The 22,659-nt window shown below is 37.1% G+C and overlaps 1 protein-coding gene across 1 annotated transcript in view; it reads right to left on the bottom strand.

Moving 5' to 3' along the window:
• TMPRSS11F (transmembrane serine protease 11F) overlaps positions 1-15,890 on the bottom strand; it is a 57,325-nt gene extending 41,435 nt beyond the window's left edge. Inside the window, exon 1 of the mRNA XM_059669660.1 lies at positions 15,777-15,890. Within this exon, the coding sequence (XP_059525643.1) occupies positions 15,777-15,787 (11 nt within the window). The 5' untranslated portion in view covers positions 15,788-15,890. The remainder of the gene's footprint in view (positions 1-15,776) is intronic.
• Positions 15,891-22,659: the final 6,769 nt, after the last annotated feature.

The following is a 22,659-nucleotide window of genomic DNA, read 5'->3' as shown; positions in this document are numbered from 1 at the left end:
CATAAAATAATAAAATCAATATGCTGTCATAGGGAAAATAATAGATTTACCAAGTACTGTCAAGAAAACACGGAGGACTGAGGAATAAAGTTTGCAGAAGGGACAGAGATGGTTACAGGAAAGACTTCAGACAATGTGACAGCTGAGCTAGCCCCCGAAGGATAAAGGGAGTTCCCAAGCAGGCGGTACTGGCGAAGTACATCCTGTACCTACGGCTCGTTGCTCACAAGCACAACAACTTCTCATTATCATAACAGGAATATGACCACGAGTTTATTTGGAGGTCAAATAAAACATATTGATTAATAGCATTTTTCAGTAGCACTCAATAGAAAAAATTTATAAAATTGACAAAAGAAAACAATTCACACATTTTAGATGGAAATGAGAATAAGAGTTTAAGAGAATTTTGGAAACCATGTTAGTAGTTTACATAGTCTAATTTAGTTCAGCTGATAGCAGTACAATTCTTTCTGAGAGACCTATTTCTGTGGGAAGACTTTGGCAATTCTTGAACACATGAATCAGAAACACTGGCAAATGATGAGTAGTAATAGAGAGGAACTGAGTGTGTTGTTGCAATATTTAAAATAATACAGCTATCTAAGTAGTAATGACACTGGTATTTTCATGATAGGGTGAATTTGCTTAGGACTTGATAAGAATTTTAAAAACTAGGAACACAAATCAAACGACTCTGGCAAGAAATATCCTTGTTTTTGTCCAAAAAATATCTCAGGGCATAGTCTAAAAATGACCACATGTGACCACAAAAGAATAAATAACTTTCAAAGTGGTGAGAAACTAGGGGAATTTAAAATATGAGTTAGTCATCAAAATTAGCTTCCCGGCCAGCTAGACACGACTGGCTTGGCAGGCAAGGGAGAAGAGCAATGTTGTAGAGTGTGGGCAGAAATTGCATAACATTCTGCTCCTTTAATGGAATGTGTAATAGCTCTTTATATAATGGGGGGTATTATTCCTATTAAATCCTATTTAAATAGTGGAATATAATAGTAAAAGGCATATAGGACATGTCAGGATATAGGTGATAAAATTTTCATGTTTTCCAAAAATTCCTTTAAAAAATATTTTTAGACCTATGAGTTCTATATCCAGCACAAGATCTATCTCTCCTTATAGCTGACCTTTAAAATCATGATTGCCATCTTGTAGGCATCCAGAAGCAACCTCCTCCCACGCTATAATATCAGCAAGGTAAGCTTCACCTCTGAAAACAGCTACACAACCAGCAATATTTAGTAATTTAATTTAATTCTTACAAATAGGAGTAATATTTCTACAGTTTCTCCATTTTCTTAAAAATGCACCAGACTCGTACAATGGTATAAAAAACAAACAAACAAACAAAACTAGGGATAAATTTAACCAAGGTTGTAAAAGACTATACTTAGATTACTATAAGAGACTGAAAAAAAGAAATTGAAGAAGATACAATAAGTGGCAGCATGTATCATGTTCATGAATAGGAAGAATTTGCATCATTAAAATATCCATACTACCCAAAGCAATCTAGATTCAATGCGATTACTATTAAAATGCCAATGGTGTATTTCACAGAACTTGAACAAATAATCCAAAAATTTATATGGAACCACAAAAGACCCCAATTAGTCACAGCAATCTTGAGAAAGAACAAAGTTGGAGGAATCATGCTACCTGATATCAAACTATACTACAAGGCCATAGTAATCAAAACATCATGTTATTGACATAAGAACAGACATGTAGATCGATGGAACAGAAAGGAGAGCCTAGAAATAAACTCACACCTATAAGGTCAATTAATATTTTACAAAAGAGTCAAGAACATACACTAGGGTAAAGACAGTCTATTCAATAAGTGTGCTAGAAAAATTGGACAGAACATGCAAAAATAATAAAATTCAACCACTTTCTCACACCATACACAAGAATAAACACAAAATAAATTAAAGACTTTAATGTAAGCTTGAAACCATAAAACTCCAGAGGTAAACATAGTAAAATCTCAGACATTTCTCTTAGCAATATTTTTTTCTTATATATCTCCTAGGTCAAGGGAAACAATAAGAAATAAACGGGACTACCTCAAACTAAAAAGGTTTTGCACAGCTAAGGAAACCACCAACAAAATAAAAAGACAGTCCACTGAAAGGGTGAACATATTCACCAGTGATACATCTGATAAAGAGTTAATATCCAAAATTTATAAAGAACTCATACAAATTAACACCAAAAAACAAAAACACAATCCAATTAAAAAATGGGCAAAAGACTTGAATAGACACTTCTCCAAAGAGGACATACAGATGGCCAATAAACATATGATTATGATAAGATGCTCAACATCACTAATCACTAGAGAAATGTAAATTAAAACCACAATGAGATATCACTTCACCTCTGTCATAATGGCTATCCTCACTAAATCCACAAATATCAAGTGTTATCCAGGATGTGGAGAAAAGGTAACTCTCATGCACTGTTGGTGGGAATTGATGGACCTAGAGGGTATTATGCCCTCAGATTGGTACAACCACTAGGGAAAACAGTGTGGAGTTTCCCCCCAAAATTAAAAATGGAACTTCATTACAACCCAGAAATTCCACTTCTGGGTGGATATCCAAAGAAGCTGGAAATACTAATTCAAAAGAATATATGCACCCCTATGTTCATTGTAGCATCTATAATAATAAAAGCATAATATGCTAATTAGACCAGACAGCCAAACGACCTTCCGGACATCATTCCAGACATCCTTCCAGACAAAGCCACAGAGATGGGGGCCAAGGCAGAGGCGGTTAGGAGTGATCAGGCAGGCAAGCGAGCAGTTAGGGGCAATCAGGCAGGAGAAAGAGGGGTTAGGGGCAATCAGGCAGGCAGGCAGAGTGGTTAGGGGTGATCAGGCAGGCAGGCAGAGTGGTTAGGGGTGATCAGGCAGGCAGGCAGAGGGGTTAGGGGTGATCAGGCAGGCAGGCAGAGTGGTTAGGGGTGATCAGGCAGGAGAAAGAGGGGTTAGGGGCAATCAGGCAGGCAGGCAGAGTGGTTAGGGGTGATCAGGCAGGCATGCAGAGTGGTTAGGGGTGATCAGGCAGGCAGGCAAGTGGTTAGGGGTGATCAGGCAGGCAGGCAAGTGGTTAGGGGTGATCAGGCAGGCAGGCAGGTGAGCAGTTAGGAGCCAGCGGTCCTGGATTGTGAGAGGGATGTCCCCGGCAGTCGGACATCCCCCAAATGGTCCCATATTGTGAGAGGGTGCAGGCCTGGCTGAGGGACCTCTCCCTCCCGCCTTGCACTAATTTCGTTCACCAGGCCTCCAGTCATTTATAATAGACAACTTATGAGAGCAACCCAAGTGCCCATCAATAGATGAGTGGATAGAAAAGCAGTGCTACATATAAACAATAGAATATCATTGAGTCATAAGAAAGAACGAAATCTTACTATTTGCAACAGCATGGATGGACCTAGTGGGTATTATGCTAAGAGAAGTAAGTCAGTCAGAGAAAGACAAATACCATATGATTTCACTTAGATGTGGAATCTAAAGGACAAAATAGAAACAGATTCATAGATACAAAGAACACACTGATGGTTGCCAGAGGGAAGGAGGTTGGGGGACTAGGTGAAAAAGGTGAAGGGATTCAAAAACACAGATTCATAGTTACAAAATAGCTATGTGGTTGTAAAGTACAGCATAGGGAATATGGTCAATAACATTGTAACTATGTATGGTGCCAGTTGGGTACTGGAAATATCAGGGGGAACACTTTGTAAAGTATTTTCTAACCACTACGCTGTACACCTGAAACTAATACAAAATAATATTGAATATAAACTCTAATTGAAAAAAATTTTTAATAAATAAATTATCCTATATAATAAAGAGGTAATATGCAAATGGTCGTTATGCCGTGAAGTGTAACAACCAACCGTGTAACGACCGGATCAGGAGTCAGCAGGAGGGTGGGGCAGCGAGCTACAAGCGGGCAGCGGAGAGCTACAGGAAGGGGCAGAGCAGCAAGCTATGGGGGTAGGGGGGCGCAGAGGGAGCTACAGGAGGGCGGCAGGGAGCTACTGGCGAGCTACTGGTGCATGGATTTGTGCACAGGGATACTAGTAAAATGTAAAATAGTAAAACACACACACACACACAATGTACCAGGCTCTTCAAAATCTTCTGCCTCAAGTCATGTGGTTACCATAACTTCCAAGCATGACACCTTTAATTTTATTCATTTAATATATGTTCATTGAACATCTACTTGTTTCAAGCACTATTTTAGGTGGTAGAAATATGGCAGGACTGGTTATATATTTTCTGACATTACATCTTCTGATTGGGAAAACACTGAGCACTAAATCTATACATAAATATAAAGTATCGAGTAAGGGGGCAGAGAACAAGTGGGGGTGTAGTCAGGTTAACGTAATCAGGGGAGGGCTCTCTGCAAAGGTGACATCTAAGCAGAGAAGTGAACACTGTGAGGACTGGAATCGTGCAAATATCTGAGGGCAAAGTACTACAAGCAAAGGGAACAGTAGAGACCAGTGTCCTGAAGTGGGAGCAGACTTGGTGTTTTCAAAAAGAGTGAAAAGGGCAGTGTGGCCAGTGTGCAGTGAGCAAGCAGAAATGGGAAGAAGATGAGGTCAGAGTCATGAACCAGATCATACCTAGCATGTCACAATAAGGACCTTTTTATGTTATTTTTGGTTTGTTTGTTTTGTTAATCCTCACTGGAAGATATTTCTTCCATTGATTATTAGTGAGAGTGGGAGGAAGGGATAGAGGGAGGGGGGAGAGAGAGAGAGAAACATCTATGTGAGAGAGACACGTCGATTGGTTGCCTCACAAATGTGTCCCGACCGTGGACAGAATCAAACCTGCAACCCAGGTACATGCCCTTGACAAGGAATCAAACCCATGACCCTTTGGTGCATGGGCCGACACTCAAACCACTGAATCACACTGGCCAGGGCTTTTATGTTATTCTCTGTGAAAAGGGAAACCATTATAGAGTTCTGATTAGTGGAATGATATGGTCCTATTAAAAAGCTCACTCTGTGGAGAATACACTGTGGTAAGGGGTGAGGGTAACATGAAGGGTAGTAGAGGCAGGGAAACTGATTAGGGGACCATTACGATAATAGTACAGGTGAGATAAGATGGTAGCTTGTACTAGGAGGTAACAGTCCACATTAGAATATATAATTGAATTCAGAATATATTTTGAAAGCAGAACTAACAGATGTTGCTGATGAATTGATTGCCGAATGTGATGTGAGAAAGAGAAGAAGGAAGATTCTAAGGTGTTTAGTCAGATCAAGGGAAAGAAACATTTTGAGGTGGTGAGACCCTTTTCTCAAATTAGTGCTTATAGGGAACTTTACCGTATGGCACCAATTTAATCAGAGCTGATCTGGGGTGAGAGGGTGTGTGGAAATCTGCCAGCGTGTAATCACTCCTCTGAGACACATTTGCAAGAATTAATGCTGAATTTTACCATAATCCCAAGATACTTCCCCTCCCCCCCCCAAGATCATTCTCGGTGTGGCCCTCAACAGCCTCCACTGCCCTCCCTCACATTCCATCCTCCAGCCTTTACCTGACATGTACCCAAAGAGCACATTTTCATCTTTCAACTATCACCTCCATAAAGTCTTATCTACGTAGGAAACTCCTGGCAGACTTCAACCTGCGAGTAAGGAACTAGCAGGCAGATGGTGGATATAGGCATGAGCCATTTATTCCCTCTCTCTCCCAGATCCTCAGATAGGTAAGAAAAACTGAAATCTAGAGAAGATAGTCTTTAACAAAGGAAACTTTTCTCTCTGAGATTGGTTGCAGATACAAATGTATTTGTAAGCATGAAGATAGAAATTTGAAGACTCCTTTCTTGATTTTTCCCAGAAACCCATATAGAATCTCAGAATTCCTAGTTAAACATAACATAATTAATGCCCTTCAATCACCAATGGTAAAATCCTATTCATTGTGTCACTCCTATAATGTTGGCCATCCTATTCTTAAAACCTCCCCTTCCTAAATTCCTGAGGAAACTTCTTTCATCTTGTAATAACCTGTCAATAGTTTTTAAGAATGCATGCCTAAAGTTTGCATCCATTATGCTACTTATATTTCTTTAGGATCATATAACATGAATCTAACCCTTCTGTCACATTTAATTCATTCAGCAAGTTTTATTGAGCATGTACTGTGTGCCCAGCACCATTATAGGCACTGTATATTCACTGATGACCAAACCTACGTACCTGTTGTCATATAAATTAGAATCAGGTGAACATTACCAGATCCTTTCACCAGTTAGCAAAATTCCCATACAGTCAGGGACATATTAAGAAAGCATTTCTTATACATCTTCCAAGAATTGAATAATATTAAGGGAATTACATAGCAGGTGAATAGAAACGATGACAACCCATCTCCCTAAGAAATACTTCTTTCACTCAGAATGTAAAGCTATGGCTTTAAGTCTGCTTTTTTTTTTTTCCACTCAGGATGTAAGGCTATGGCTTTAAGTCTGCTTTTTTTCCCCCACTCAGGATGTAAGGCTATGGCTTTGTTTTAAAATCAGTCAACAGTGATGCCTCTCAAAATTAGAAGCAGAAAGTCAAGAATTTATGTTTAATAAAGTTATTCATTATTTTGACTCAGCAACACAAAGAAAAGGAGGATGAGTTGGCCAAGAGTTTATAGTAAAAAAGAAAAGTTATATTGTGAGGACTCTATAAACATCTTTTAATAATTGTGGCCAATATTATTCAAATCTTTTTGTTTACACTCTCACAGGACTTCCTCATGGGGGATATTTCTGTGCTTATTCTCAATGTCATTAAAATGTTACAAGGAAACCCTGTGCAATTCATTTGAAATGGGTGAAGTGAATCCATCAAGATGAGAATTTAAATACTTGATTATCCTTGTTACTAAAGAAAAGTAAATAACCACGCTTAAGGTAAATGAGCTCTATGTATAGCATAAATATTTATGTGCTAATCGGGTGTTCTCCAGGAAGTAGGCCTGAAGGGAATTCTTTTTATGTCTTACACATGTCTTAACATATTTGTATTCAACTTGAAGGACAGGTACACTTTAGATATTCAATTTGGGCATAGTTCTCTCTACTCTTGCCAAAAAGCCTTCATTTCTGGGAATGCTGGTGATTAATCATATCTTCTAAATTACATGGGTTAACTGAGGTTAACAACTTTCCTAAAAACAACCACACACGTAGTGACGCACACATGCCAACGGAGACAAGTAGCAACAGACAGCAAATACAACATTCATTTTAAATGTAATTTTGGAGGCCAAAGGGACCTTTGAATCTGGGCAATAGTAAGACTATCTCTAGCTGAACAGTTCAATAAGGCTTAGGCCATTCCATTTCCACAGACTTAATTATGACAAAAAGAGAGAAAACTCAGGAAAATATACATGACTTAAATCTTGTACTATGGCATGAGAACTTTTCAATGCCTATTCCTTTGAAACGTCTGTTTTAGAGAGTAGAGGAAACCTATCACTTTCCCAAATGAAGACTAGAAGTTTGTAATTAGGAATCTTTATTTTTCTTGAGTATCAAATGGGAAGAAGTTATTCTCTCAAGGGAAAAGAATTACTGTACGCAGTATTCAGATCATGTTCACAGACGGAACAGTCAAACGTCTTTTCATATTCATCACCTAACATGGTAGTGAATCAAGGAAACTTGAAATTTTGCACAGGTTTTGCAATAATAAAAAAAGAGAAAGATATCACCAAAATGAAATGTGCGCACCTGTAGGGGAACTCACTTTAGACATTTAATATGGCTCCAGCAGTAAAGGCATCTGGGAAAAGTTGGACTCTCGGTTTAATTCTCTGTGACTGTAGCCTCGGGTTTAGCTGACTACCCCGAAAGCCAGAATGCCCCTAAAGGTAAAAGTTCACTTCTCCAAGACTGCAAGCTCCCAAAGAGCAGAGGTTTGTCCTCTGCTTATTTTTATATTTCCAAAGTGTCCTTGCAGAGCAGTTAGAAAATCTTGTTGACATGGAAAATTTCAACTATAAAAGTGAAACACAATGTACCCAAGATTCACAACTTGCCAGCATTTCTCAAGACAAGGAGGACATAAACCAATGTTTTCAAAATAATTTAAAAAAAAACATAACTTTCCAGAATCAAATCAAGAATCTCTGATCTGAGATTAGATTCACAACTTGCCAGCATTTCCCAAGACAGGGAGGACATAAACCAATGTTTGCAAAATAATTAAAAAAAACGTAACTTTCCAGAATCAAATCAAGAATCTCTGATCTGAGGTTATTATTTTGTAGACAAATAGTAGCATATCCCATCTAACAGTAAATCAAAAAATGAGATTTTCCACTAGGTATTAGTACTTCAGACTAGGTAACAGGCAGGACATTTACTTTTTTCCTCAAAAAAAAAAAAAAATGAGCCAGGAATTCTCTTTTCAAATATTGGCATAAAGTAAATTAAAAAGAAAAATGGTAAATTACTCCTTTTCTGTTTAATACACCTAGCTGACTGGCTCCAGACTGGATCCATGCCTCCTATGTCAATTCTTTCTTTCTTTTTTGTTTGTTTGTTTTTAGTGTTATGAGCTAGCCCAATGGCTTCTGACTAAATTCTCTTTTTAACTCAAGTCCATTTCTGACAACTAAAATAATTTTAACCATCTCATCCAGCACAGCATAAATGTTTCGTGAGAAACCCATTTTGCTACTCCAGACTGAGTTTGAGAGAATATCTTAGGGGGCAAAAGCAGATTTGAAATAGACTTAGTGCCTGAGAAAAGAATTCATAAACTGTTAAGCACATATTCTCCTGACAAATATTTTGTAATTTTGTTGAACATTTTTAGTATGATAGCCACAAAAAAATATTTAATATTTTGTCTACGATTTAAAGACCAAATAGTGATAAAAAGTGCTATTAATTACAATAAATTTGAATTTGCCATAAATAACAGCTCTATTTTATATATACAAGGTGGGGCAAAAGTAGGTTTACAATTGTTTATATGGAAAATAATACAAATTAATAAATAATAATACAAGAATAAACTGTTTCACATACTCAAAACTGTAAACCTACTTTTGCCCCACTCTGTGTATGACAGATACCAAAAGGAATGTGCTATTACCATACAATTTCTGGCAAACTAATTAGTGAAATGTATAAATATGTATTTTAAAACAATGTTGCTTTCAATAAGCAGCCAATATTTTGCTCTGAGCTTCCTGTATGATTGATTGGTATTAAAGTTTTATATTTGAGTGGTATTTTGCAATCCAGTTAAAAGGGAGGAGCTATGATTAAGATATAAATGCCCTAGATGAAAGAGATTAACAATATTCTCATTTACAACTGATATAATCTGCATATAAAATAAGCAAAATTAACATGTCCCAGAATCTTTGTCACATTTCTGATAGGCCCAGTGTGAAAGAAGTAATGAGTAGGTTAGAGTGCTGCATACAAAGAAGTTTAAGAGTTCCCCATTCTTGGAATTTTTCCCCTCAGAGGCTGAGTTGCCTTATCATTGACTAGTGAATAAAAATATCATACAAAATGTGAAAAGGTGGCCCTAGCTGGTTTGGCTCAATGGATAGAGTGTCTTCCTGTGGACTGAAGGGTCACAGGTTCGATATGGTCAAGGGCACATGCGGGCTCAATCCCCAGGAGGCAGCTGATCAATGATTCTCTCTCATTATTGATGTTTCTGTCTCTCTCCATTCCTCTCTGAAATAAATAAAAACATATTTTTTTTTAAAAAATGTAAAAAAGTAAAGGTACTTGTCTCAACCATCTTATCTGATAATATCCCAAGTACCCAATCATAATATCTATGAGTTAATATATTCTTAAAAGTGACATGATATACTAGTATAAGCAATGAAAAAAATGAATTAATCTTTCCTCTACCTTATCAATAGCAAAGTAGTGGCCAGTACCACCTAAAGCAACCAAAGTTTGAGATTGGAAATGAAGCCATAATCAGACACTAGTAACCATCAAAGGGAAAGATGATTATGAAAGGATGAATGATAAGTGGGAGGGGAGGGTAAGTAGTAGGGAATTATTGGGACAGGAAATGCCTCACAGACTTAGTTGAGCAGAGAGCTGAGATGATACCATTGATGCAGTTTCGAGGCAGTGTTCATGCTATTGTCAAATCCAGTCTCTAACAGGTCTCTACAACTTGTTCAGGTCTATACGCATGACAAAAATCATGATTTCAATGTGAATGATGGGAGTAACAGTACTGACCTGATTTTTAATCTATTTTTATAAAATGTTATCAAGATGAAACTGTAGATTCTTACTTTGTATCACTTCTCTTAAAATTTGACACTACAATATCACATCAAAGGCCTCATTCGTTTTAGATCTTGTGCCTGTTCAAGTTTGTCTGTTTATACAAGAATCTCTCAATGGGCCTAAGGGAGCAGATAAAATACTTAAGGCAGTTGTTTGATACCTTGTAGATCAAACAATTAACTGGATTTCCACCCCCCCCCCCATTTTTTTCTTTCAGTAGTGTCTACATACACCCTATACTCTGTTTTGCACTGGACTTTTTTATTCTATTTTTAGGAGTTAATTCTTGCCAACTTGCTTTATTATATTTCACCTGTTGGGATGTGTGTTGAAGATTGGTTGACATTCTAGTATTTAAGCCAGTATATTTTAGATAGTACAAAAATTTTTCAAATGTTACCTTGATAGTTTTTTAAATTATGTAATTTTAAAGTTGCATTAGTCATTCCATATATTATATTCTAGAGTAAATAAAACAAGATCTGAAGGAGACTTGATAAGTTTGAACCATATAAAATCTCTGATATTCAGTTATTTTTAACCCAATAAGCATCAATTTCATATGGTCTCCACTAGTATATCATGATACTGTATATTTTCTATAGTTATGTTTTAAATTAATTCATTTTTGTTTTATATAAAATACCCAATGTATGGGTTGCTCTCTTCCCCCAATGATAATGTTATATAAATTGTTCCATGCCTCAAAGCAGCCTGCTTTCAAATTTTAAGCAGAAATAAGCAAGCAATTATAAAAATAAGAACTTGGCAAAATTATTTAAAAACAAGTCAATATATTATAAATACTGGCAACTAAAAAGAATCAAGTAAGAGTTAAAATTTACTCATGCACATTATTGGAAGAAAATATAATGTACAGAATCCAATGCAAACATTTCTGTGAATTTGTCTAGTCTATAAGCACTTAGCTGATGCTTTTATCTCCTCTGTAATAAATTCCTGTAGTTTGAATATAAATGTTCTTGAAAATGCTAAGGGTTCAAATGCTTCATAATAAATAAGGAAGCCATATCCTATATAATAAAGAGGTAACATGCAAATTGACCATCACACCCTTGCACAGGATGGCCACCCCATGTGGTCAAAGATGGCCACCACAAGATGGCTGACAGGGGAGGGCAGTTGGGGGCAATCAGGCTGGCAAGGGAGCAGATTGGCATCTATCAGGATGGCAGGGGAATGGTTAGGGGGTGACCAGGCTGGCAGGCAAGCGAGTAGTTGGGAGCCAGCAGTCCCAGATTGTGAGAGGGATCCCAGATTGGAGAGGGTGCAGGCTGAGCTGAGGGACACCCGCCCCTCCCCCCCCCACCCCAGTGCATGAATTTCATGCACTGGGCTTCTAGTAGTGATTATATGATTCAAGAGTATGAAAACTCTCTTGCTATTTGTCCCTAAATATCCATTCACCAGTACACAGTACTCCAATACACAATATCCTTTTTAAAAAGACTACTACAAATACTTGCTTAAAGCAACACAGACTTATCTTCTTAGTCAAATACTGGTTTCCATGTAGTCTTCCTACATTTGTTGAATAGTGTTAAGAGGTCCTATTTAGATCTTCACAAAGCTTCATTAAGCACAGTAGAAAACTTTTTCAGAACTTAATGTTTCAAAAAATATATTTCACAAATTTATCATGTAGATAAACAAAAGTAGACTGTAGCATGTTATCATGTAAACTAAAAATTTCTTGTAAATAAAAGACATCAGTTATCACTACCAGCATTATCATCAAATCCAGATATTATAAAATAAATGAAGTAAATTAGAAAGATGTTTTTGAGAAAAGTACAAATCCTTACCTTATAGTTATATTTATAATTCACATCCATTTGTTTGTTTAGTTGTTTATTATGTCTCCTCCTTTAGATTGTAACCATAAAAGTAGAGAATATGTTTTATTTATGTGTGTCTGTATGTGTATTTGTTTATGTGTATGTGATATGTGTATGTGTACACATGTACTATATACACATAACACACCCTGTGCATGTATAATGTATGTAGGTATATATATTATGTGTGTATTGTGTGCTACTGGTAATAAGCATTTGTTGAATTAATGAACTAATGAAACTTTAAAATCTAGTCTATAAGCATTTATCTGATGCTTTTATCTCTTCTGTAATAAATTCTCAAGTAAACAACATATGTTTACTTGAGATGAATTCTCTCCACTGCTCAGCTTTTTATTTACCTTCTGAATTACTGTAACTCAAATATTGCATACACCTTTTTGAATAGGTTAGTAAAAAAAAAAAAAAAAGGTAAGTTTGAAATTTTCATTTATTCCTAACCTTTCCTCTTTCTAAGCATCTGTTCTTTGGCTCTAGGCATATTTTATTGTAAGTCAACCCATGAATGTTGACAGTCTATGATGAACCAGGCAATGTGTTTGGCACTGGGAATGCAAAAGCTCTCTGCTTAACTGAGGAGATATAATTAAAAACAAATAACCACACAGAGAAGTGCCAACAGAAATATAAACAGTGTCTTATGCAAGTTTGATAGGAAGGCTGTGCTTCAGAAATAATTAAGATGCGTGATGTGAGGGTAGGAGAAATATTTTACAGTAACTTTTATTAGAATCTTGAAGGAAGACTATAGTGTCTCACCAAAGGTGGGAAGGAACATTAATTGGAGGCATATAGTGATTATATAATTCAAGAATATGACAACTCTTGAAGGCAGAAGGAAAGTGTACATAGGTGGTCTCCCTGCCACGCCCTTTATTTAGGTCTACAACTCTACCCAGAAGACAAATGAACCATCAAACTGCTTTGTTCCACCCTAACAGTTCTAAATTGCAAATTTCATTATTTCTTCCTCTTGTTTAATTTTCACTCAGCTCTCCTAATGTAGTTCGGAGACTTTAATCTGGTACAAAAGGCCTTTTGTAGTCTGACTCTTCACTTCATTTTTATCTGATAATGTCCAATAGTTTTTTGTAAATATATCTCAAGTCTCTCGACCTTTGCAAGGGCTATGTTCTAATAATTCCTACTTGTTTTATGAGACTAAACTCAATCATTGTATATTCAGAGAAGCTTTTATAAGATTGAGTGGGCATTCTTCCAGCACCTTGTTTATACTACTTTATTTTTATACTTATCAGAGTGTGCCATCATGTGGCTTACTGATTTGCTTCTTGCCTCTGAGGTCTCTACTACTGGTAACCATATCTCTAATCTCTACCGCCCTGTGGAGAGTACCAGATATGGGGACTAGTAAAAAAAAAAAAAAAAAAGTAAACCCTGGGGTAATTTTCATGATTCTCTAGTACCTTAAGAAAGTTAATGATCTCATTATTAACTAGCTATTAACTCTTTAGAAATCATAAAACTTAAGTATTCCAAAGAACTTTTATGCTATCTAATGCAATGTTTTTAAACATATTTTTTACCATGACCCACAATAAGAAATGTTCTACATCACAGTATGGGGCACACACATAAACAACAGTTTCACAATATAAAACTTAGACTTACTAATTTACTACTATGGTTTATTAAAATATAATAAAATTAATATTGGATAGTAGTTCATCATTATTTAATACAAAAAACACACAAATTAAATTAAATAGTACCAAAATAAAACAAGTAATAAACCAATAAAACAAAAATAGTTTTGTTCTTATTCACAACAATGATTTCAAGTCCCATTAATAGTGACAACCTCCTCCCTATTTATTTTACTGTAAACTTTCTCCACAGTTTATAGCTAAAAAAGTGAAGTCTTGATAGATGACTTGTCCAGGAAAATAAGTGCAAAACTGAATCTAGATACATCTAAATCTCATGCCACTACTCCTCCCACTACGCCACAATAAAAAAGAGGTAACTTCTGCTAAGAAGCTTTGCATATCTAGCTCATCTGTTCTTTGACACCCTATATCTTGGGCAAAATACCTTTAATAATGAATTCCATTAGTAATCATCTTATCTTATATCAATGGCACAATCCATAGTTTTTGACAATATGGATGTTAAAAATGATACTCATCCTGGAATGCAATTAGAAAGAATACTTAAAATCCTCAGAACTATAAACTCTGAATTAAAACTGATAAGGCTCAATATAGAAATTTCATGTCTGCAATGAAATTTCATGTCATTTTTCAGAGTGGAAAAATGAGTGAGTAGAGATGACATAATAAATTGGGAAGAGGAAAACCAGGTTAATAGAAAAGCCATACACACAATTCTGGAAAAAGTAAGAACAGAACTTCAGGTTCTCTGATCATTAATTTTTTAAAACTAAAATCATTAGCTTTTCATATTTGTAGGAATATTTGTTAAACATAATTGTAAGCTTTTTCCACTGCACATTTTTTCTTACTCTATTCTTATCTTAGTAAATAAGAAATACACTTCCTTTTCTTTAATAAGAACTTCAGAGAATATGCTACATCATGCTAACATGAAAGGGTCCATGGGGACCCATGTGCATGACTCATGCTGTTATTTGAGAGAGCAACAACAGTCATCAGATAATGTCAAAGCCTACAAGCCTAAATTACTATATTTCATTAAAGAGAAAATCAAATAACTGAACACTTATAATTATAACAAAATCATGAATACACTTGACACAGTCAGTGCAGAATATGTAGGAAACTGGTATTGGTAGAGAAATCAAGAAGCTCTGTGAGAAGTCAAGTAAGACTAAGCAGGAGTTTAAATGAAATCACTCTGATCAAATATCAGTTATTCAATCTGTAAAGCAATAGCCTGAAATTGCCTAAATATAAACATATACAAATTATTTGCCTTAAATTCATTAATTAATCAATTATTTTGGAGTTCAATTATGACAAATGTCACATAGAGTCTAGATTTTGTTAACTCAATAATTTTTAAATACCAATATTTTAATTTTCATCATTTCATTCATATGTTGCTACCATACTTTCTGTTGTTTAGTTAGAGAAATAAAAATTTTAATAGACTCCCCTCTTACATTTATTTTTAGTTTTTCCAGAGTATACTTCTATAGGCAACATAAGACAAAAATTTATACAAAGCTATTTGATCATACTAAGTTACATGAACTATATTAAAAACTTTACTCTTTGAAGCATAGTTTCTTCTAAATGTTTAAATATGACATAGTTAATTTATTACTGCAAATAATTTCTATTTCTATTACTTAGAAAGGACTACATTGGTTCCTTTGTGTGTGTGTTTTTTTTAAAGAAAAAAAAACACACAACAAAAACCTCCTACATTTAAAAACAACAGAATAAAACTTTAACACAAAAAAACAATAACACAAGAAAAACTCTTATTTTTACAGCTCTCTCCACCAGCCATCACCTGTCCTTTCTGACCCAGGAGGTGGAAACCTCTCTCCCTGTTGATAACCTGACTGAGAAAAGCAAGCTTCATGAGTACTTACGCATACATCATGGACCCAGAACTGGGGCAGCTTCTATCCAGACACCATCTGATCTGTATCAGCCAGGTCAGGGCTGGGAGGCTGGAAAATAATGACAGTCATTGGTAACAAGAAAAGAAACAAGTCTGACAGGTTCAGTGACTGAGGTCTGCAACCAAGACAGAGTCTGATAAGAACATGATCGATGTTGTGACAGCCGGTTCCACAGAGAAGCTCCAAGCAGTGAAGGCCACAAGGTGCAACTGCAGGTGATTCATGAAGGCCACACTCTTCCAGTTGGGGAGGTATGATCGGCACTGAGGTGTGGCCCCAATTTGTTTTCAAGAAAACAACAACAAAATATTAGAGTACATTGGTGACACTTCTTCATTAGAATTGTATGTCTCTCTCCTCTGAGGGAACCATGAGTGATGGTGGTGCAGGAAAGACCTGGGCTATACAGGCCAGGATGCTTGTTTTTGCCACCTTGCTGGTGTGACCATGGGAGAGCTGCTTAGCTCCTTGGGACTTATTTTCCTCATAAAGTAGAATGGCAGGGCCGTATTAGCTTTTTCTAGCACTGTTCATTTTAGCTCTAAATAGAACAGATTTTATTGTAAGAATATACCCCCAAAAAAGGCAAAAAAATGTGTTTTTTCTTTCCCACAATAATAAATATTGTAGTCTTAGTGTATGTGAATTTCCCATTATTTATACATATTCACTTTAGATAATTATATTCATCCACAGACTTTTAGTCTCAATACACGAATGTCCAATGAAGATCAGTAAAGTTGTAGGATAGATAATTTTTTAAAAAATATATTTTTATTGACTTCAGAGAGGAAGGGAGAGGGGGAGAGAGATAGAAACATCAACGATGAGAGAGAATTATTGATCAGCTGCCTTCTGCATGGCCTGCCCTGGGAATGGAGCCCCAACCTGGGTATATGCCCTGACTGGGAATCCAACTGTGACCTCCTACTTCATAGGTTGATACTCAACCACTAAGCCAAGCCAACCATGCAGAATAGATCATTTTAAGAGCTACTTTTAAAGTCTCTGAGCCAGGACATGTTAAAGGGGAATAAAGCTATAAACACACATTGTGTTGTTCATACAGAATAACTTTATTTAAAATACTGCAAATACAATATTAATCTAATATTAAAATTTCATTATAATATTCTGCTAAGCATTAATATGAAATATATTTCCTAAAACATTTGCAAATGAAAAACTGAAGCAGACTGACAGTATGTCTAATCATCAACAATATGACAAAAGATGTGAAAATATATTTTGAGACGAAAAATACATTTCTGAATAAATATTTCACAAAACTTAACAGATCACTTAACTAAATTTAAAATTATAACTTACTTTAGCAAAAGTAACTTTGTTCTTTGGGTGTTTGATTTTTCTCAAGAGTAAAAACTTACAAAAATCTAACAAAAAAGTATGAAAAAGTTATTAGTTTATGATTATGACCCATTATTATTTTGATTTTTATATAGTAGTACTTGTGCTAACTTTAAATTAGTATTGTGCAAATATGCTTTTAACATGGTTTTAGTAGTTACATTAAAATGTTTCTTATTCATAAATAAATATTCTCATTTTATTTGTTAAAATTCATAAAAATATTCTCAGTTCTTTATATTAGTAAATAATAATACAGTAGAAAATATACCCCGTGACTTAAGTGAATAAAATTATGCTAAACATGTCCAAAGTAAGAACAAGAACCAGATTTGAGGCTTCTGGAATGAGATGTAGCATGTACAATTTCTTCTCCTTGTTAAGAAAGTCAGCATTTTCATATTACATCAGAAGACTGGGGTGGGGGCATCCAGAGGTACAGTAATATTTAACTAGTGAAATATCACAGTAGAAGCTATTTTATTTTTAAAAACCTCAAAAATAGAGGTTCAACTGTCTCCCACAGGAACCTTTCCTGCTATGCCATTCTTTCAAATTATCTTCAATTTGGTTTTAAAGGTTCTATTTCTATGTTTGTTTTTAGCTTTCTCCCCTACTTTTACTTTCAGTGAATATGTGGGGTGACTTATTTTTATTCTCTGTGGTGGAGTGGGATGGCGGAATACACCTGCTCCTGGGTTCAGTTCCAGGTGTTATCGTTAACTGAACTTGAGAATGTTCTTAACTGTTTACATTTCAGTTTCTCCCACTGTAAAATGAGGATAATACTTGTATCTAGTTTAAATGAGACTTAAAATAGTTCCTGGTCCATAATAAAGCCCTCAAAAATTTAGGTATTTTTTTCTCTCCCTTCTCTCACTCCCTCCCTTCTTCCAGGATTCACTGTATTGCTAATTGCTTTCAGTAGACTTCAAAGGTGATATTTTTCTAACTCTTCTCTCTGTATGGTTCTCTTTTCCACAACACATTGTCTCTAGTCCTTTGCTTTACTTGTAATAAAGACATTGATGTATTATGTTCTAATTAATGTAACGTATGAAGATTTTTAAATTAATGTTCTTTATAAGGCTGAAAAACGATCAGCTAATTCTGAGGGTTAGCAGGCATTAGTGATTTGTACTATGGTAATCAAATTACTACATGTGAATTTTATTTCGTTGGTTCTCAGCATCCTCAGTCGGATGTGGGCAGACACCATAGTGGTTTCTACTGCTGCATTGTTGAGTGATTGATTATCAGTCAAAGACAATGAGTGGATGATGCAAAATGTCAATGAGGAAAAGTCAGCAATAAGATGACATTATACCAGGACATTAAGGATAAAGTTAAGCGGCTCCCAAATTGGTTCATTTCTTCAGCATCCAAAATAAAAGAAAGGAATAGAAAAAGATAACCAGAGTTTATAAAGGGATTGTGTACATTTCTCTGTAATTGCAGATGATAATAATCAATTAAGTTTATGAACTTAATTAAATAGACATCAGCAAAAAAATAATTTAATCTCATACTTGCTAATAGCCTAAGTTTTGAGGGTTGACCTTATGTTTTCCATTGAAGAAAGAGCATAAGAAAATTTAATGATGGATCACATCTTCACTCATGTGAGCACTGCTAAAAGGGTGATAACACAGAAAAGTGGCAGCTCTTGAGGGAGAAAATGAGTCTGTGGATTAAAATGGATGTATCATTGGCCAAAAGAAAAGGAGACCAAATTAGGTGGTCTTTCCCTAATATATTATAAGAATTAACAGATATTATTTGTCCAGAAAATAAAAGTAACAAAAACTGGGACATTCACTGTAAGATTAACTCATTTCCATGAATCATTTACATGTGCTCATTAAGTTATGGAATTGAAGTAATCAACACATAATATACATGCATTTTTTTTTTAAAATTTCAATTTCTAGATCCTAGAGTTGTTTGAACCAATGTTCAAGACAACATTTTTTCAAGTCCTAATTGTTTCTTTTAGAAACCTTTCATTTTTAAGCAAAATATATGTTTCACATACAAGAGAAATTATTTTATTTCAATGTAAATAGCTTAATTACTTCATTGTAACTACCTTCAAAGTTGTAGACATATTCTACTATCATTCAAATATAAAATACTAAAATGATGTCCTTGCTGATACATATCTATAACTAGAGGCCTGGTGCACAAAATTTGTGCACTGGTGAGGGGGTGTCCCTTAGCCCAGCCTGCACCCTCTCCAATCTGGGACCCCTCGGGGGATGTCTGACTGCCGGTTTAAGCCCCGTGTGGGATTAGGGCCTCAACCAGCAGTCAGACATCCCCCTCACAATCTCGGACTGCTGTCTCCTAACCACTCACCTGCCTGCCTGCCTGATCACTCCCTAACCACTCCCCTGTCAGCCTGATTGACACCTAACTGCTCCCCGGCCAGCCTGATCGCCCCCAACTATCCTCCCCTGCTGGCCATCTTGTGACAATGTGGGGGTGGCCATCTTGTGACGATGTGGCGGTGGCCATCTTGTGACCACATGGGGGCAACCATCTTGTGATGCAAGGGTTTGAGGGTCAATTTGCATATTACCTCTTTATTATATGGGACTAGAGGCCCAGAGCACAAAAATTTGTGCACTCGGGGGGTAGGGGGGCTCCCTCAGCCTGGCCTGTGCCCTCTCACAGTCTGGGACCCCTCGGGAGATAACGACCTGCTGGCTTAGGCCTGCTCCCAGGTGGCAGAGGGCAGGCGCAATCCCTAGGTGCAGCCCCTGGTCGGGCTCAGAGCAGGGCCGATTGGGGAGTTGGGGCGCCTTCCCCTGTCATGCACAGAGCAGGGCGGATCAGGAGGTTGTGATGCCACCATCAGTCACACTCAGGGTAGGGCCAATGGGGGGTTGGGGCACCGGCCCCTGTCACACTTAAGGCAGGGTCGATGGGGAGGTTACGGTGCCACACCCTGTCACGCACAGAGCAGGGCCCATCAGGGGGTTGGGGCTCCGTACCCTGTCATGCACAGAGCAGGGTCAATCAGGGGGTTGGGGAGCTCCCCCCTGTCACTCACAGAGTAGGGCCGATAGGGGAGTTGGGGCACCGCCCCCTGTCACACACAGAGCAGGGCCGATCAGGGGGTTGGGGTGCCGCACGCTGTCACACACAGAGCAGGGCAGATAGGGAGGTTGTGGCCCCACCCGCTGTCACACACAGAGCCGCAGGGGGATCAAGGGGTTTGGGCGCTGCCCCCTGTCCCGCTGATACCGGTTCGGGAGGCATATTACCCTTTTACTATATAGGATAGAGGCCTGGTGCACGGGTGGGGGCCGGCTGGTTTGCCCTGAAGGGTGTCCTGGATCAGGATGGGGGTCCCCACTGGGGTGCCTGGCCAGCCTGGGTGAGGAGATGATGGCTGTTTGCAGCTGGTCACACACCATTCGGGGTGGGGGTCCCCACTGGGGTGCCTGGCCAGTCTAGGTGAGGGGCTGAGGGCTGTTTTCAGGCTGGCAGGTTATTGAAGCTCCCAACTGCTCCTTTTTTTCTTTTTCTTTTTTAATTCTGGGCCAGCTTTAGCTCTGGCTCCAGCTCTGAGGCCTCTGCTGCTGAAGGCAGGTATCTGGTTTGTTTGGGTTTTATAATCAAAACACTGTATCAACTCCAGCTCTGAGATCCCAGGTGGCTGAAAGCAGGTTTCTGGGGTTTTGTTTAGCTTCTATATTTGTAACTATGTTTCAAACTGCAGGCTCAGAGGCCGGCAAGGCAGGCAGGGAACGTTGGTTTCCTCCGTCACTGAAGCAAGCAAGCCTCATGTTAGTTTCAAGCTGCCTGGCTGCTGCCCGCCATCTTGGCTGGCAGTTAATTTTCATATTGCCCTGATTAGCCAATGGAAAGGGTAGTGGATGTATGCTAATTACCATGTTTCCCTTTTATTAGATAGGATGGTAGTTAAAATAATTTTTTTGTTTTAAGCAGTAGAGTGAGACTTTAGGAACAAACATAGCATTCTTTGTATGGTTTTCTCATGGTTTTGGAAGTTCCTATTTTCAGTTGTGTAATAGTAGAATCAAGTAAACATCAAAGGTGAAAAATATGTCAATTTTTTATATTCTAGAAATTTTTAAAACCACAAAATCAGTTTAATGGTGTCATTGGGAGAGGGTGAGGCCAGAGGGCAGATGTAAACCAGAAATTCTTTTATTTTAATTTAATTTTTTTTTATTAATCCTTACCTGAGGATATTTTTTCCATTGATATTTATTTATGTATTTATTTATTTATTTTAAATATATTTTTATTTATTTCAGACAGGAAGGGAGAGGGAGAAAGAGATAGAAACATCAAGATGAAAGAGTATCATTGGTCAGCTGTTTCCTGCATGCCCCCTACTGGGGATCAAGCCCACAACCCAGGCATGTGCCCTGAGCCATGCCGGCCAGGCTAAAGCAATCTTTCACAGTCACATTATTGCTGAGCACACTATAGCAAATAAGATTAATTTCTGTCTACAAATACCTTGCAATTGATCAAAGAAGACAACCATCAAATTATCATAGCAAAGTATGTTATGATAGCAGACATAATTTGCTACAGGAGCATACTTGACTACAGTGAGGATTCCAGGATTCAGAGAAGCCAAACAAGCAAAATTTACTTCCAGCAAATATCACACAGTTTTATTTCATTCTATCTTTGAGTTAGTTACTCACCTTGCATTTCGTATTTTTCCAAATAAAATAGTCTTTAACCTCTGGAAAAGTTTTGTGAGACGTACGAATAGGACTACATGGCATATTTTAAAGACATATAAGTTTGTTCATTTTCTTTTTTTTTTTTTTAATCTTTTTTTTAATTAACTCTTTATTGTTCAGATTATTACATTTGTTCCTCTTTTTTCCCCCCATAACTTCCCTCCTCCCAGTTCCCGCCCCACCCTCCGCCCTCACTCCCCACCCACTGTCCTCATCCATAGGTGCACGATTTTTGTCCAGTCTCTTCCCCCATCCCCCACACCCCTTTCCCCCCCCAAGAATAGTCAGTCCATTCCCTTTCTATGTCCCTGATTCTATTATGATCACCAGATTATTTATTCACTTGATTCTTAGATTCACTTGTTGATAGATGCATGTTTGTTGTTCATAATTTGTATCTTTACCTTTTTCTTCTTCCTCTTCTTAAAGGATACCTTTCAGCATTTCATATAATACTGGTTTGGTGGTGATGAACTCCTTTAGCTTTTCCTTATCTGTGAAGCTCTTTATCTGACCTTCAATTCTGAATGATAGCTTTGCTGGATAAAGTAATCTTGGTTGTAGGTTCTTGGTATTCATCACTTTGAATATTTCTTGCCACTCTCTTCTGGCCTGCAAAGTTTCTGTTGAGAAATCAGCTGACAGTCGTATGAGTATTCCCTTGTAGGTAACTGAGTTTCTTTCTCTTGCTGCTTTTAAGATTCTCTCTTTGTCTTTTGCTCTTGGCATTTTAATTATGATGTGTCTTG

This window comes from Myotis daubentonii, chromosome 1 (genome assembly GCF_963259705.1).
Source record: "Myotis daubentonii chromosome 1, mMyoDau2.1, whole genome shotgun sequence".
In the NCBI taxonomy this organism is placed as follows: Eukaryota; Metazoa; Chordata; class Mammalia; order Chiroptera; family Vespertilionidae; genus Myotis; species Myotis daubentonii.
This window is presented reverse-complemented; position numbering and strand designations above follow the sequence as displayed.